This window comes from Hypanus sabinus, chromosome 30, assembly GCF_030144855.1.
Source record: "Hypanus sabinus isolate sHypSab1 chromosome 30, sHypSab1.hap1, whole genome shotgun sequence".
Classification (NCBI taxonomy): domain Eukaryota; kingdom Metazoa; phylum Chordata; class Chondrichthyes; order Myliobatiformes; family Dasyatidae; genus Hypanus; species Hypanus sabinus.
In genome coordinates, this window is record NC_082735.1 from 23410035 (window position 1) to 23424754 (window position 14720).

Sequence of the window (14720 nt, forward strand, 5' to 3'; positions counted from 1 at the left end):
AGTAGACAAACAGCATTCCCATCAACTGCATATTTCTGCAGCATTCATGGCTGGGGTCTGGACTTATGTATTGCACGGTTGCATTTTACTAATAGCTTTATGTGCTTTCTATTTTGTACATGCTACATGTGCTTAGTGCTGTGAGATTGTCGGAATTAAGATTTGCACCTTGGCCCTGGAGTAACACTGTCGTTTGGCTGTATTTATAGTCAAATGACAATTAAATTTGAACTAAATTGAATTGGAGGCACCGACTTTTGAACCCCAAGTGAGTTGTGCTCCTGACTGCACATACAGGTTCTTGAATGTCCTGCTGGTAAAGTTGATGTTGGAACCCCTGGAATGGTTTCGCAAGCCGACTGTCAAAATACATTTGGCAGAATTGCCAGAACTCAACAAAAAAGGCCAAGACTCATTCATTTTGCAGTAAGCACCTTCCCACCCATCAATTGCAACTTCCCACCCATGCACAATTGGAACTTCAGTCCCATCGGATGTTACCCTTGGTGTGGCTGACATGGCCGGGGACCGTTTGCTAAGAAGGTGAGGATATAGTTACAGCTGTCTTTGTCAAGGTACATCTCACACAGCTGTGCAGTGCAGGACTCGGGACATACTGAAACGTCGTGCAGCCTGTGACTCTGGGGAAAGACCACACAACCTTGACTCCACCTTTTTCCAATAACCCTAAAATCTTCCACATGTTGGCGTGTGGCCAAGTGGTTAAGGCGGCGGCCTAGTGATCTGAAGGTCATGGTTCGAGCCTTAGCTGAGGCAGCGTGTTGTTTCCTTGAGCAAGGAACTTAACCACATATTGCACTGCAATGACACTGGTGCCAATCTGTATCGGCCCCAGTGCCCTTCCCTTGGACAATGTCGGTGGCATGGAGTGGGGAGACTTGCTGCATGGGCAACTAACTGCCGGTCTTCCATAAAACCTTGCCCAGGCCTGCACCCTGAAAACCTTCCAAGGAGTAAATCTATGTTCTCACGAGACTAACGGATGCCTAAAAAAAGTCCACCATGGTTTAAAGAAAGACACTTCCTACATCTCAGTACACAGGACACTAAAGTTTCAATAGGTACATTTAACATCAGAGAAATGTATATACCTCCTGAAACCAGTAATGAAAACAAGTGAGTGCCCCCCAAAGAATGAGTGACAATTAAAACACTAGAACCCAAAGGCCACCCGCATCTCCCCTCCCTCCTGTGCGTACGCAGCAGCAAGCAATGATCCCCCTCACCCCACCAGCAAAAAAAGAAAGCATCGACACCCAAAACCGAGCACTCAAGCACGCAGCAAAGCAACAGACATGCAATACTCCAAAGACTATTCCTTCACCCGGTATTCAACACACCACAGGCTCTCTCTCTCCCTAATAAGGGAGAAAGAGGTGTCTCTGATTCACAGCGAGAGGGGAGATATAACAAACAACTCAGTGGATTAATAATAACCAATTACCAATAATGCAAGTTTAATGAATTTTCAATTACAGGTTTTTTTTGCATGTTCAGAATTTAGGAAAGATTGTCATTTACTTTAAGTTTTCTCAAGGCTATTCTTCTCTTCAGGGCCACAAGATTGCACCAACCACAGCACCTGCAGTCCCCAAGGCTGCTTTAGCAGTAGCAGACAGTCCTGCAGCTCCTATAGGGGAAAAAAACACAATTATTAATAAATTGTAAACAATCTGAGACATTCTTCAGTTATTAAAAATCAACACTTTGTTCTGAGTACCTTAGCTACAATTAATGGAACAAATTTTCCCCATAGTAGAGCTAACAAAAATAAAGGATAGGTTTAGGAAAAGAGGGTGAAGTTTTTAAAATGGGCTTACAAAGAAAGTTTGAGACTGTTTGATATCTGTAACCTACAACTAGAAGAGTGTTGGAGTCAGAATCAATCACTATGTTAACAGACATTCAGATGGACAGATAAAGAAAATTTCATCCAGATGATAAAAGGTTATAAATTACAACTCAATGAACCAGTGATGGAAAACAAGGACGTAATGGATGTCTCACTGCTTATTTCCCCTCAGGACAATACTCAATAATGTGCCAAATGGGATTAGTGGAGATGGGAACAAACATTCTTCTCCCAATTCAAAATCAAAACCCAACCTTAACCCCTCCCGTAGAGACCTTGAGACTTAGAGTTATAGTCATGTTCCTAAAGTGTTTCCCCACTAACATGTCCATCATCTGCCTTGTTTCATTTCCCATGAAAAGAACAAAGACTGATCTGTCTTTAGCAGGACACTGTACATACACTGAGAGGCCACTTTATTAGATACCTGCTGTACCTAATAAAGTGGCAACAGAATGTATGTTCACGGTCTTCTGCTGCTGCAGCCCATCCAAAGGTTTGACGTGTTGTGCATTCAGAGATACTCTCTGCACACCACTGTTGTAATGCATGGCTATTTGAGCTACCGTCACTTTCCTGTCAGCTTGAACCAGTCTGGCCATTCTCCTCTGAAATATCTCATTAACTAGGTATTTTCACCCACAGAACCTGCTGCTCGCTGGACCTCTTTTGAAGCAGCAGTGGTTCTGTAGTTACAAACGATTCAGCCCATCTTCTCAGGCTCCAACCAATTAAAGGTCATCTGCATTTAATTACGTCTGTCGCTGCTCTGTGTGAGTCACCTGATCCAACCCAATGCAGAGCACAGGAGAGCAAGAGGAGACTTATAGACGGATACAAAATTATGAGGGTATAGATAGAGTGAATGCTTACATGACTATTCCCTGCTGGTTCTGTGAGACTAGAAACAGACATTATAGGGTGAAAGGTGAAATATTTAAATGGGTAATCTGAGGAGGAACTTCTTCACTCCGAGGATGATGTAAGTGTGGAACGAGCTGTCAGTAAAGTGATAGATGCTCGTAAAATTATAACATTTAAGAGAAGTTTGAATAGTTACATAGATGGGAAGGGTATGGAGGGCTATAGTCTTGGTGCGGTTTGATTGGATTAGTAGATAACCAGTTTAGCTCGGACTAGATGGCTTGAAAAGCCTGTTTCTGTGCCTTAAAGGCAAAACGTCAGTATGAAGGATTTAAGTAAGTTTGAGAAGTTCTCACTGGTTTATCAGTCAACATTACCAATAGATTGAAGGACAGCCACGATGCTTCCAGCTGCAACGCCTCCTCCATTAGCCACAGCTGCCGCGCTCATCATTTTTGCTGCAATAGTACCAGCCGCTATTCCAGCACTTGTGAAGCCCACTGCCCCCAGAATCACAGGGGTGGTAGCAAGTGTAGCCACTAAAAGAAGAAACAACTCCATTTAAACAGAGTGCATCCAAACAGGAACGTTACACTGAACAGGAACATACAGGAACCTGTACAACATTGTTTCTATGAAAGGTACAGACAGGCAATTTAACACTGGGCCAGACAGCAATTCATTATTCACCTGGGTGTTAACTGAATGTTGTTAGATCCACAATGTTGTTGGCGTAAAGCTGAGGGACACACTACAAAGTGCATCCAATACCTCAGCTCACTATCTGAAGGACTCCCTCCATGGACTGTACTCCCTTCAATCGGACATGATCAGGTAAGTACTGAGAGTACTGGAGATACTGAGGAGAAATTGACACACTCCCCGAGCAACAGTTGGGGAAACAAAATCAGTGAAACAGAGTCATACACATCCTTTTTGTCCCACTGAGTCCATGTTGACCATCAGGCACCCACTTAACACTAATCCCATTTTATCTTTATCACATAACCCTCAGCTCCGTCTAGATTTTACCACTCAGCCACACACGAGGGGCAATCCACAGCAGCCAATTAATCAACCAACTTCTGTGACTTCGGTGATTTGGAAGCTACGGTAGCATCCAGAGAAAATCCACTGCATCAGAGGGACAACATGCAAACTCCAGTTAGGAGTTCAGGACGAACTCCATGTTGCTGCAGCCGTGAGGCAGCAACTCCACTCATTGCCACACTGTGGTGCCCAAACTTTTAGAACTGCTCTTGTGAACTATTGAGGGTGGCTTAGTCGAGTAGTGGTTACTGCAATTGCTTTACATTGCTACCCATAAGATGGGGGCTCGATTCCTGCTGCTGTAAGTCAGGCGTTTGTGCGTTCATCCTATGATCCTGTAGATCTATTTTGTGTACTCCAGTTTCCTCCCACTTTCCAAAATTGTACAGTTGCACTTACTAAGTTGTGGGCATAGTATGTTGGCTTTGGAAGAGTGGCAAATCTTCCAGGCTGCCCAGCACGATTCTGACTGATTTTATTTGACATGGAATGGCACATTTCTCAGTGTGTTTTGATGTTTATGGGACAAATAATGCTAATGTTAATCTTCATTAATTTGCCAACTCTTCTAAAAGAATTCTTCATGCAGGTTAGGTTGAGTTGTGTTATCTCTTCCACATTTGTTTTTTTTTATCATGACCAACATAATATCCTTCCACAAAGCACTTTTCATTATTGCCCAACTACAAATCCTTGTGTTGTCCAAAATTCCTCATCCTCTCTCCTAGCCACAGTCCCAAAATGAGACTGAGATATTGTAACTTCCTGTAGCCAGTAGCCTCTTGTCACTTGGAGATCCAGGAGCCCCAGAAATTGTGCCTGATCTTGTTTTTGTACTCTACGCTACAATACTTAAATTATGCTTTGTTTATCTGTGTGCAATTCATTTGCAGATTTAATTCTAAGTTATTGTGTGTAAAGGTGTACTACTGTGCTTTAAACCCTGGTCTGGAGAAATATTGTCTCATTTGGCGGTACAGGTAAACGACAATAAATTTGACTTGCTTGCCGTGAGAAGGAGCATCTGCCAACATTGGTTGAGGAGTTTCAACTGCTAGCAACCAGTGAAGGAACAGCAGTGGTCCAGTAATTATGAAAGACTCTGCCCATCTCCTCAAGCTCCAACTAGAAATAAGGTGGTCTATGTGCTGTTCTGTGTCGCTGCTCAGTGCTATTTAGCTGATCCAACCCAACAACGACCACTCCCACAGTATTAGCACACTGACACACTGATTTCACTCACCGGCTCCAGTCACCGCACCCAACACTGGCAGGAAGCCCATTCTGTAAATAGAAATATAACGTATTTTACAAGTATTTTGTTTTGAAGTTGCATTTACAGATAGTTTCAACAAAAAATGATACACATACGTTGAGGTTTTGTGGCATTGTCATGTTGTGACACACAATATGCACCTACCACAAATGGCGATGAGCTCACAAAAATAAGTTTTATAATGCCATTAGATAAGGAGTGCGTACGTTCAACATGACACTGAGACACAGATCCTGCAATGGCACACAAACACATACCAACCACCCCATGAGCCTCTGTATCCTGCACATCATTCTCCACAACTTCCACTATCTTCACAGGATCCTACCACCGAGCACATTTTTGCAATCCCCCACTCCCCGCTTTTTGCTTTCTTCAGGAATCCCTCTCTTTGTCCATTCGTCCCTTCCCACTAACTCTCACCTTACACCTATCCCTGCAAGCAGTGTAAGTACTGTACATTTCCATTCACCTCCGCCACAAACAGTCCATCTAGGTGAGGCAACACTTCACCTGTGAATCTTCTGGATTGGGGGACATCTTTGACGGGCACCTTCACTCCATCTGCAACAAGCAGCATTTCCTGGTGACCAACCCCTTTTAATTACAGTCCCCACTTCCTTTCCAACATGTCAGTCCATGGCCTCCTCTACCACCACATTAGCATTAGGTGGGTTAGCATTACCTAATTTCAGATTTTATTATTGGGCAGTTAATATTAGATATTTGTTATGTTGGTTGAAAGACTGGGGTGGATCTTTTGGCCCTGATTGGGTGAGTTTAGAAATTAAATCGGTACCAGGGTATGTTCTGGGTTCTATTTCAGGGACTTCTCTCCCTTTTGCTCTTCCTAAATTGCTGAAACGAATTGACAACCCGATAGTTAAACATACTTTACGTATATGGTATCAATTTCGCAAATTTTTTGGGTTGACTCAATTCGTTTTAAATAGTCCTATTGTATCTAATTGCTTTTTCCATCCTTCCATTATAGATCAAGCTTATTTGGCTTGGAAAACTAAGGGATTACTAAGATTTTCTGATTTATTTTTGTACAATTGTTTTATGTCTTTTGAGCAATTATCTAATAAATATAATTTGCCTAGATTTCATTTTTTTAGATATTTACAGATTAGGCATTTTTTAAGTACTGTACTTCCTACGTTTCCAAATTTTGTGCCTTCAGATATTTTGGAGAGTTTGTTTGAATCAAACCCTTTTCAAAAAGGCCTTATATCAAAACTTTATAATATAATTATGAAGATACGTTCAGAGCCCCTTTTTAAGACCAAAAATGATTGGGAAAGAGAGCTTAATCTTATTATTCCTATTGAGAATTGGGATAGAATTCTTCAATTAGTTAATACATCTTCGATATGTGCCAAACATTCATTAATAAAATTTAAGGTCGTACATAGGGCCCATATGTCCAAGGATAAATTAGCTAATTTTTATTCTTATATAAATCCTATTTGTGATAGATGTCAATTTGAAACTGCGTCTTTAACTCATATGTTTTGGTCATGTCCGATTTGAAAAAATATTGGAAAGATATTTTTGATATTATCTCTGCGGTTTTGAATATCGATTTTCAACCTCATCCTATTACCGCAATTTTTGGTTTACCAATGATGGACTCACTGCATTTATCTTCTTCCGCCTGCCGAATGATTGCATTTCTAACTCTGATGGCTAGAAGATCTATATTGTTGAATTGGAAGGAAATTAATCCTCCCACTGTATTTAATTGGTTCTCTCAAACTATGTTATGTTTAAATTTAGAAAAAATTAGAAGTGGTGTATTCGATACTTCTATTAAATTTGAAAAGATATGGAGACCATTTATTCAATATTTTCATATGATGTAATATGACCCTGTTCCAAGTTCATTTGATTTTTCAGCTTTAATCTTATGTATGTTGAGAGGATCGGAGTGGATGACATTGATGATTATGTATTCTTGTGAGATATTATACACAGCCCTTTTTTTCCTCTTTTTCTAGTTTTTCTTTCTTTTTCTTTCTTTTTTGCTTCATTTTCTTCTTTATTAGCTATTATATTAGTAGGTTAGTTAATTTGCATAATATTTTTTTTCTGTTTTTTTTATATTATATATTATGAAATATCTAGATTTACCATGTTCATACATATACTGTATGGTTCACATTTTGGTAAACTCATTTATACTGTAACCATTGCTTATGTTTTTTTATGTGTAATGGGATTTTGTATGTTTGTAATCCCTTTATTAATATATCATTTGTATTTTGTTCATATTATTAATAATAATAAAAAGATTGAGAAAGAAAGAAAGAAAAGAATCTCTAATACTGCACCGGGTTCTTGGACAGGAGCTGGAGTGGGTTATAAATCTATAACTCACTGTCTCAGCCTTGACTAACACCTCCCAGTCATAACCTCATGACCCCAAAACTCTCCCTCATTGGGTACATATGAAAATTACACTTTGCAACATGCACTTACACTTTTTTAACTGCTGCACGTTCATTGTGATATAATACAGTAATAGCTGACCTGCTGAGTTCCTCCTGGTCATGCTCTTTTCTCACTGCTGCCATCAGGTAGAAGGTACAAAAGCCTCAGGACTTGTGCCAGCAGATTCAAGAATAGTTACTGCTGCTCAGCCATCAGGCTCTTTAATAGAAGGGGATAACTACACTACCTTGCTCCATCATTGAAATGTTCCCACAACCAATTACCTCACTTCCAAAGACTCTTTATCTCATGTTCTTGTTATTTATTGCAAGTTATTTATATTTGCATTTGTGCAATTTTTTTGTCTTCTGCACTCTGCTTAATCATTCATTGATCCTGTTATTGTTATAGTTTCGCAGAGTTCAGCACACAGGATTAATCTCAGGGTTGTAGATGATGACATGTATGTACTTTGAACTGTAAAGTGATCCTACCAATAAACATATCTTTACCTGCAGTCCCCACCACACTCTTCTCTTTTCAAATCATTTTTTTATTATTATTATTATTCAAAAATAACACAGGTACATCAAAGTAACAACACTTAAAATGCCTCAAAAAGTTATCTTAAAGACTGAAAATTTTTGTGAATAAAACAAAAACCCTACTAAGCAAGAAAAGTGAGAATAATAAAGAACCAGTGGGGGTAAAACCCCGGAGCCATGCGTCATACAGAAAGTTTCTGAAAATAAACAACAAACCACCAACAAGAAAGAAAGATATATCAAGAAAAAAATTTAAACTTAAATCGTGGAGGAAATCTATCAGTTAACTGAAATGATAATAACAAGAAAATGAGCCCCATCTCTTCTCAAAAATCAAAGAAAGGTTCAAAGGTTCAACTTCTAATTTTCTCCGAGCGAAGACACAGCATCAATTGAGAGAACCATTGTGACAAAGTAGGAGCTGATATATCCTTCCATTTCAAAAAGATGACCCTCCTAGCTATCAATGTAACAAACACAATAACATGTTGGTAAGACACAGAAATACTATGGATATTTTGAGGAATTATTCCAAAAAGCACAGTCAATTTATTAGGTTGTAAGTTGATTCTGGGTGTTTCAGAAATTGTTGAAAAGATTGACTTCCAAAACTGTTTTAATATAGAACATGACCAGAACATATGTGTCAGTGTAGCTATCTCATCTTTACATCTATCATAATACTTGTCAACATTGGGAAATATTTTAGAAAGTCTCTCCTTCATCAAATGGTAATGATGTACAATTTTAAATGGAATCAATGAATGACTAGCACAGATCAAAGAAGAGTTAACCAGCTTCGGAATCCGTGTCCAATTCTCCCATATAAAATTCAAATTGAGTTCCTTCTCCCAATCCTGTTTAATCTTAAGTAAAGGACGCTTATACCATTGTAATCATAAATAATAAATTCTTCCAATAGAGCCTTTTATTGAAGGGTTCAGATTCATATTAATATCTAACAAGTCAGCCTCCAATATGTAAGGAAAATTACTTAAATATTTTTCTAAAAAATGTCTGATTTGAAGATATTGTAAAAAGCGTGAATATGAGAGAGAATAATTATCGACTAATTGTTCAAAAGACATCAATCTGCCTTCTTTAAATAAATCCAAAAAAAGGAATAATACCTTTATTTTTTAAAAGTAAAAAAATTGGATCAGTCCAGGAAGGTTCAGAAAAGTAATTACAATAAATTATATTCCAAAAGTTAAATTTTTTAAGATTAAAAGAATTGCAGAACTGGAGCCAAATTTGTAAAGAGTGCTTAACCACAGGATATAGGTTTAAATTAACAACTTTAACTAATTGTATAGGTAGAGCAACTCCTAATAACGAAGTTAAATAAAACTGTTTCACAGCTGTCAGTTCCAAGTCTACCCAAATTGGCCAATCATTCCTATCACCCCAATATAACCAAAAGGACATACATCGCAGATTAACAGCTTAATAATACATTCTCAGATTAGGCAAAGCGAGACCTCCATCCTTTTTTTAACTTTTGCAAATGACATTTACCAATTCTTGGTCCTTTATTATCCCAAATAAAAGATAGAATAGTAGAAGCAATCCGATCAAAAAACTTCTTAGTCAAAAAAACAGGAATATTCTGAAATAAATATAAAAATTTTGGTAAAAACATCATTTTAACTACATGAATACGACCAACAAGTGAAAATGTAAGTGGACTCCATCTACTAAATGAATACTTCATAGAGTCCACTAAAGGAGGAAAATTGGCTTTATAAAGATCCTTATATTTTTTAGTAATTTTGACACCTAAATTCAAAAAGAATCCATAACTTTGAAAGGAATATTATCATATATAGAGATAGATTCATTTAAAGGAAGTAATTCACTTTTACTAAAATTTTACATCTTAAAAAATCTCCAAATTTGTCAAATAATTTTAGCAAAGCAAGAATAGATTCTTCAGGCTTACATATATATACCAATAAATCATCAAATTAAAGAGATCTTGTCCATGGTCCCATTTACAAAAGTCCCATGAATATTTTTGGCTTCACAAAGAGCAATAGCCAGGGGTTCTAAAATTAAGTAAAATAACAAAGGACTTAATGGACAACCTTGTTTTGTCCCCTGTGATAGCTGAAAAAAGGAGACCTACAGTTATTAGTGACAACAGTAGCAATAGGGGCCTTATATATAATTTTAATCCAATTATTAAAATTAATACCAAAACCAAATTTTTCTAAAACATTAAATAAATATTTCCATTTGACTCGATCAAATACTTTTTCAGCTTCCAAAGATATAATGCATTGTGGAGATTTAGAAGAGGGCAAATATATAATGTAAAATAGTTTCCGAATATTTGAAAAAGAATAACGACCCTTTATAAAGCCTGTTTGATCTTTAAAAATGATTTTACACAAAACACTCTCCAAATGATTGGCTGTTATCTTTGAGAGAATCTTAGCATCAACATTCAATAATGAAATAGGTCCGTATGAGGCACAATCAGTAGGATCTTTATCCTTTTTGAGAATTAAAGAAATAGAATCCCTATAAAAAGTAGAGGCTAAATCACTTTTCACAAAAGAATCTTTAAACATCTCCAACATATATGGAGAAAGCGATTTTCCAAATTTTTTATAAAATTCTACAGGATAATCATCAAATCCTGGGGCATTACCAGATTGCATTGAAAAAATAGCTTTATGAATTTTGGATTCAGTAACTTGGGCATCAAGAGATTTTTAATCCCCAGTAGAAATTTTAGGAAAAGCAATCTTTCGTAAAAAAAGCATTCATTTCAGAAGAACATACTGGACATTGAGATTTATAACATTCAGTATAAAAATCTTGAAAAATCTTATTAATTTCTTCATATTCCTGAGCCAGGATACCATCCTTTCTACGAATTTTCAAACTTTGCCTTTTGGCTTCAGCCGATTTTAATTGAGATGCAAGTAGTTTATTATTTTCATCTCCAAACATATAAAATATGCTCTTTAACTTAAGTAGATAACCTTCAATTGGATGAGTTAATAATAGGGTATATTGTGATTGAAGTTCCACCCTTTTTAAAATAAGTCAATATTAGGGGAAGTCGCATAGATATTATCTAAATCTTTAATTTGTTTTGAAATTTTACCTATTTCTGCTTTAGTCTGTTTTTTAAGTTTAGCTGAATAAGAAATAATTTGACCACGTAAAAATGCTTTGAATGTATCCCATATAATTAATTTGGACATACCTCCTATATAATTAAAAAGAAAAAAATATTTTATCTGGCTTTCAATAAAACTGATAAAATCAGAGGTTTGCAATAAAGTCTGAGACATGTGCCATGGTGGACGGGCAAAAATGATATCATCAAATTCAAAGGACGAACTAAAAGGCGCATGATCACATATAGCAATAGCATCATATTCACAGTTTTTAACATTTGGCAAAAGGCGGGGATCAACTATAATATAATCAATCCTCGAATATTTTTTATGGACATGCAAAAACAAAAGATATTCTCTGATATTAGGGTGCAAATGCTTCCATAATTCGATCAACACAAAATCGGTCAAAAAGGAGTTAATAACTGACACAGAGCAATTTGGAAGACACTGATTAGTTGAGCTCTTATCAATCATAGGATTTAAACAACAGTTCAAATCCCAACCCATTATCAACATATGTTCATTTGAATCCAGCAATAAATCACATACTTTTTTTTAAGAAGGAGCAACTAAATTAGGACCATACAAATTGACCAAAACATTTGACCAAATTGACCAAAAATTGACCAAAAGGAGTGATTTCTATTACAAATCACTCCTTTAACAATTAAAAATCTACCATTAGAATCTGATTCAATATCCTCTTGAGTAAATATATTAGATTTAATAAAGAGAGATACGCAGTTAGTTTTACTCTTAGAACTAGAATGGAGCTGTAAGTCATTCCACCATCCAAAAGACCTATTTTGATCTCCCGCCCTGATATGTGTCTCCTGAGCAAAAATTATATCAGGTTGGAATCGATTAATAATTTTAAAAGTCTTTTTTCATTTAATAGGTTGATTCCAACCACGTACATTCCAACTTATTACATTAATCTTTTTAACTGCCTTACTATAATTTTATTCTAATTTTCTTTATACATGCACTGAACACATAGCAATACGGGATTATCAAAGGTGGTGGTGCTGAAGAATACAACCATATAGAAAACACGCATGCTCCGGACCCATCCCATGGGAAAAAACTCCTAACTGTAAACCCATCCACCCTCACAAAAGCCCGAAAAAAAGGCAAGCAAACTACGATAGAATACAAAGCCATGGGCCGCTCTGTCGGTCTCGTCTCTCCCTCCCCCCAGCCAGTACACTAAAAAATAAAATGACCTTACAAGAAAGACAGTAACGTCCCAACAAAGGAGAGTGTTTACACTCCATCATATATTAAACAAAAAGAGAACCAAAATAACATAATCTCTCAGAGAGAAAAACCAGCACCATCTTAAGTTTAGCTTTAAATCTCTAAGAAAACTTTAAATTTGGTTATAGGACGCTATAATAAAACAGATTAGTAGTATATTTAACCGAACAAGGAAATGATGGCTGTGAGGGCCAAACTGTTGGATATATTTGAAAACTATATTGATAGGTTCTTGATTAGTCAGGGCATCAAAAGTTACAGGGAGCAGGCAGAGAGAAGAATGGATCTGAGAGCCATAATTAGCTATGACACAATGGTGGAGCAGACTCGATGGGCCGAATGGCTGAATTCTACACTAACAGTATGTCTTATGGATTTTACCTTCTTACTACTGGAGAATTTCTGTATCATTTATGACAGACCCTTTACTTCACATTTTCCCGGGTAAACTTTGCAGCAGAGAATCCTACCAGCTGTTGGTTTTAGCCCAAGACCAATGACAAAACATGGCAGTAAAACTGCATTTTATGAATAAAACGGTGCTTCCGCTCTCAATTTGAAATAAAACTATAACCAAAACCCATTTGCAATTTCCCAATGATAGCTGCTGAACGAGTATTCTGCATTGAATAACTACAACACTTTCTTCAATAAGTGTTTCCTTCTGGAATGTACCCACCACAAAATCGGACTCCGGCACAAAATAGTGTAACACTCACCCGTCGTCTACTGCGGACCGCAATGTTCTGTTAAAGAACGCTCTCGGTTCGGAGGCTTTTAATTGCTGACTAATCCCTTGAAGCAGCACTTGAAGGACGTCATTGATTTAAGTTTCATTTTACAATGAAATGGTTGGGAAAGTAGACTGGCTAACTGCCCACGACCATTATCTCCAAAAGTAGGTGTGTTTGCTTCTGTTCTGTTTGTTGACTCTTTCATCTTAAACACACATGCTTTTAGGACTTAAGACGTGGTCCAATGATTTTTATATAAATTTCAGTGACATTTAAATCTCTTCCCTCTGAGCCTGTGCGTTGATTTCACTCTTTGCTCCGGCTAATGGCAGCACTCGGGATGAACTGCAGAGTCAAACGTTGGGGAAGGCGCGGTGGCTGATTGTTTTGATGTCCGATCAGTGCTGGTTCCCCTTATCTTTTGGTTGGCCAGTTTGTTTAATTTTACACATTTTATTAATTTATATTCTTCCCATTTATTCAGCCTAGTAGTTTGAAAGGGTTAGTTTGTAGCCTCTGGCTGCAAAGGGGGGAGGAGAGGGGGTTGAGATTGAAGGAGGAGAGTGGGAGACTGTGGAATACTCCAGAAGTAAGGGTAGCCAAAACAGAGATGCATCAACCTGATGTAATAGTGGACAACAAATTGAGGAAAATGGGTGACTTGGAGGAATTTGTAGTTCTGTATAAAATTAGAGATCGGAAGTTAGGGGAGGGAGATTTCAGAGCCCTTAATCCTTTGAAAGTGGCAGCAGCATTAGAGAACCAAATAGGTAAAGGACTCCAGGCCAAAATGTTGTATAATGGATTGCTGAAAATTAATTACAAAGATGTTGACAGATATAGCAGTGTCAAAACGGTGGGAAAATTGGTTGTGAAAGTGGAGTGTATTACTCTGAAAGAAAGGAATGGAGTTGAGGGGAGTAGCGTATGGTATTTGGTCTGGCATGACTGAAAAGGAATTTTTGTACAATATTAAAGGTGGTCGAGTGACTGAAGCCAATCGAGAGAAGGAGGTGATTGGGATTCTCCTGTCCTACTGGTTTTTGCAGGTGACGTTCTTCCAAATAGAGTCTATCTTGGGAGCATGTCTTATCAAGTTAGAGAATATATTAGACTCTCCCTTGCGCTGTTATAGTTGTCAGAGATTTGGACACGTTGCTGGTTCATGTCGAGGTAAAAGAAGATGTGTGAAATGTGGAGAGGATCATGATATTAAAGCTTGTAAGGCAGTGGCACCGAAATGTAGTAACTGAGGAGCAGAACCATGTAGTTGCGTTCAGAGGATGTGAGTATTTTGTCAAGGTGAAGCAGATTCAGGTTGTTAGTAACCAATAAAAAGTATCATAAGGCAGTAAAGAAAGTTGATAGAGAGCAAAGGATAAGTAAAGATTGGAATGATGGCAAGTCAGCACTTACCGTGTTCTCCAGTTATGGTTCCTTCAGACATGTTGTGGATGACTAAAGAGTTTTTTTGGCATTTGTTGTTGAAGTACTGGTGAGGGTTAAAACTACAACCAAGAGGTTGGATATGATAAAAGTAGTCTT

At 37.5% G+C, this 14720-nt stretch overlaps 1 protein-coding gene across 2 annotated transcripts; it reads right to left on the reverse strand.

The window, feature by feature from the left end:
* Positions 1-1456: 1456 nt before the first annotated feature.
* Positions 1457-13273, reverse strand: LOC132383446 (interferon alpha-inducible protein 27-like protein 2A). Of its 2 annotated transcripts, XM_059954415.1 has the most exons (5): positions 13161-13178; positions 9563-9653; positions 5031-5071; positions 3115-3276; positions 1457-1651 (listed from the first exon to the last, which is right to left on the reverse strand). In XM_059954415.1, the coding sequence occupies exons 3-5, from the start codon at positions 5068-5070 to the stop codon at positions 1572-1574; spliced, it is 282 nt and encodes a 93-aa protein (XP_059810398.1). In that variant the 5' UTR covers position 5071; positions 9563-9653; positions 13161-13178; the 3' UTR covers positions 1457-1571. The 2 variants fall into 2 exon arrangements, with proteins under 2 accessions (XP_059810398.1, XP_059810397.1); XM_059954414.1 differs by lacking the exon at positions 9563-9653 and having other exon boundaries at positions 13161-13273.
* Positions 13274-14720: the final 1447 nt, after the last annotated feature.

What these genes read in the sequence shown, in the direction of transcription:
- LOC132383446 (XM_059954414.1), bottom strand. Translation starts at nt 5,070, where the DNA reads ATGGGCTTCCTGCCAGTGTTGGGTGCGGTGACTGGAGCCG. An exon ending in GGGTGCGGTGACTGGAGCCG is followed by an intron (nt 3,277 to 5,030) that starts GTGAGTGAAATC and finishes TTCTTCTTTTAG; the next exon opens with TGGCTACACTTGCTACCACC. An exon ending in GGCTGTCCTTCAATCTATTG is followed by an intron (nt 1,652 to 3,114) that starts GTAATGTTGACT and finishes TTTCCCCTATAG; the next exon opens with GAGCTGCAGGACTGTCTGCT.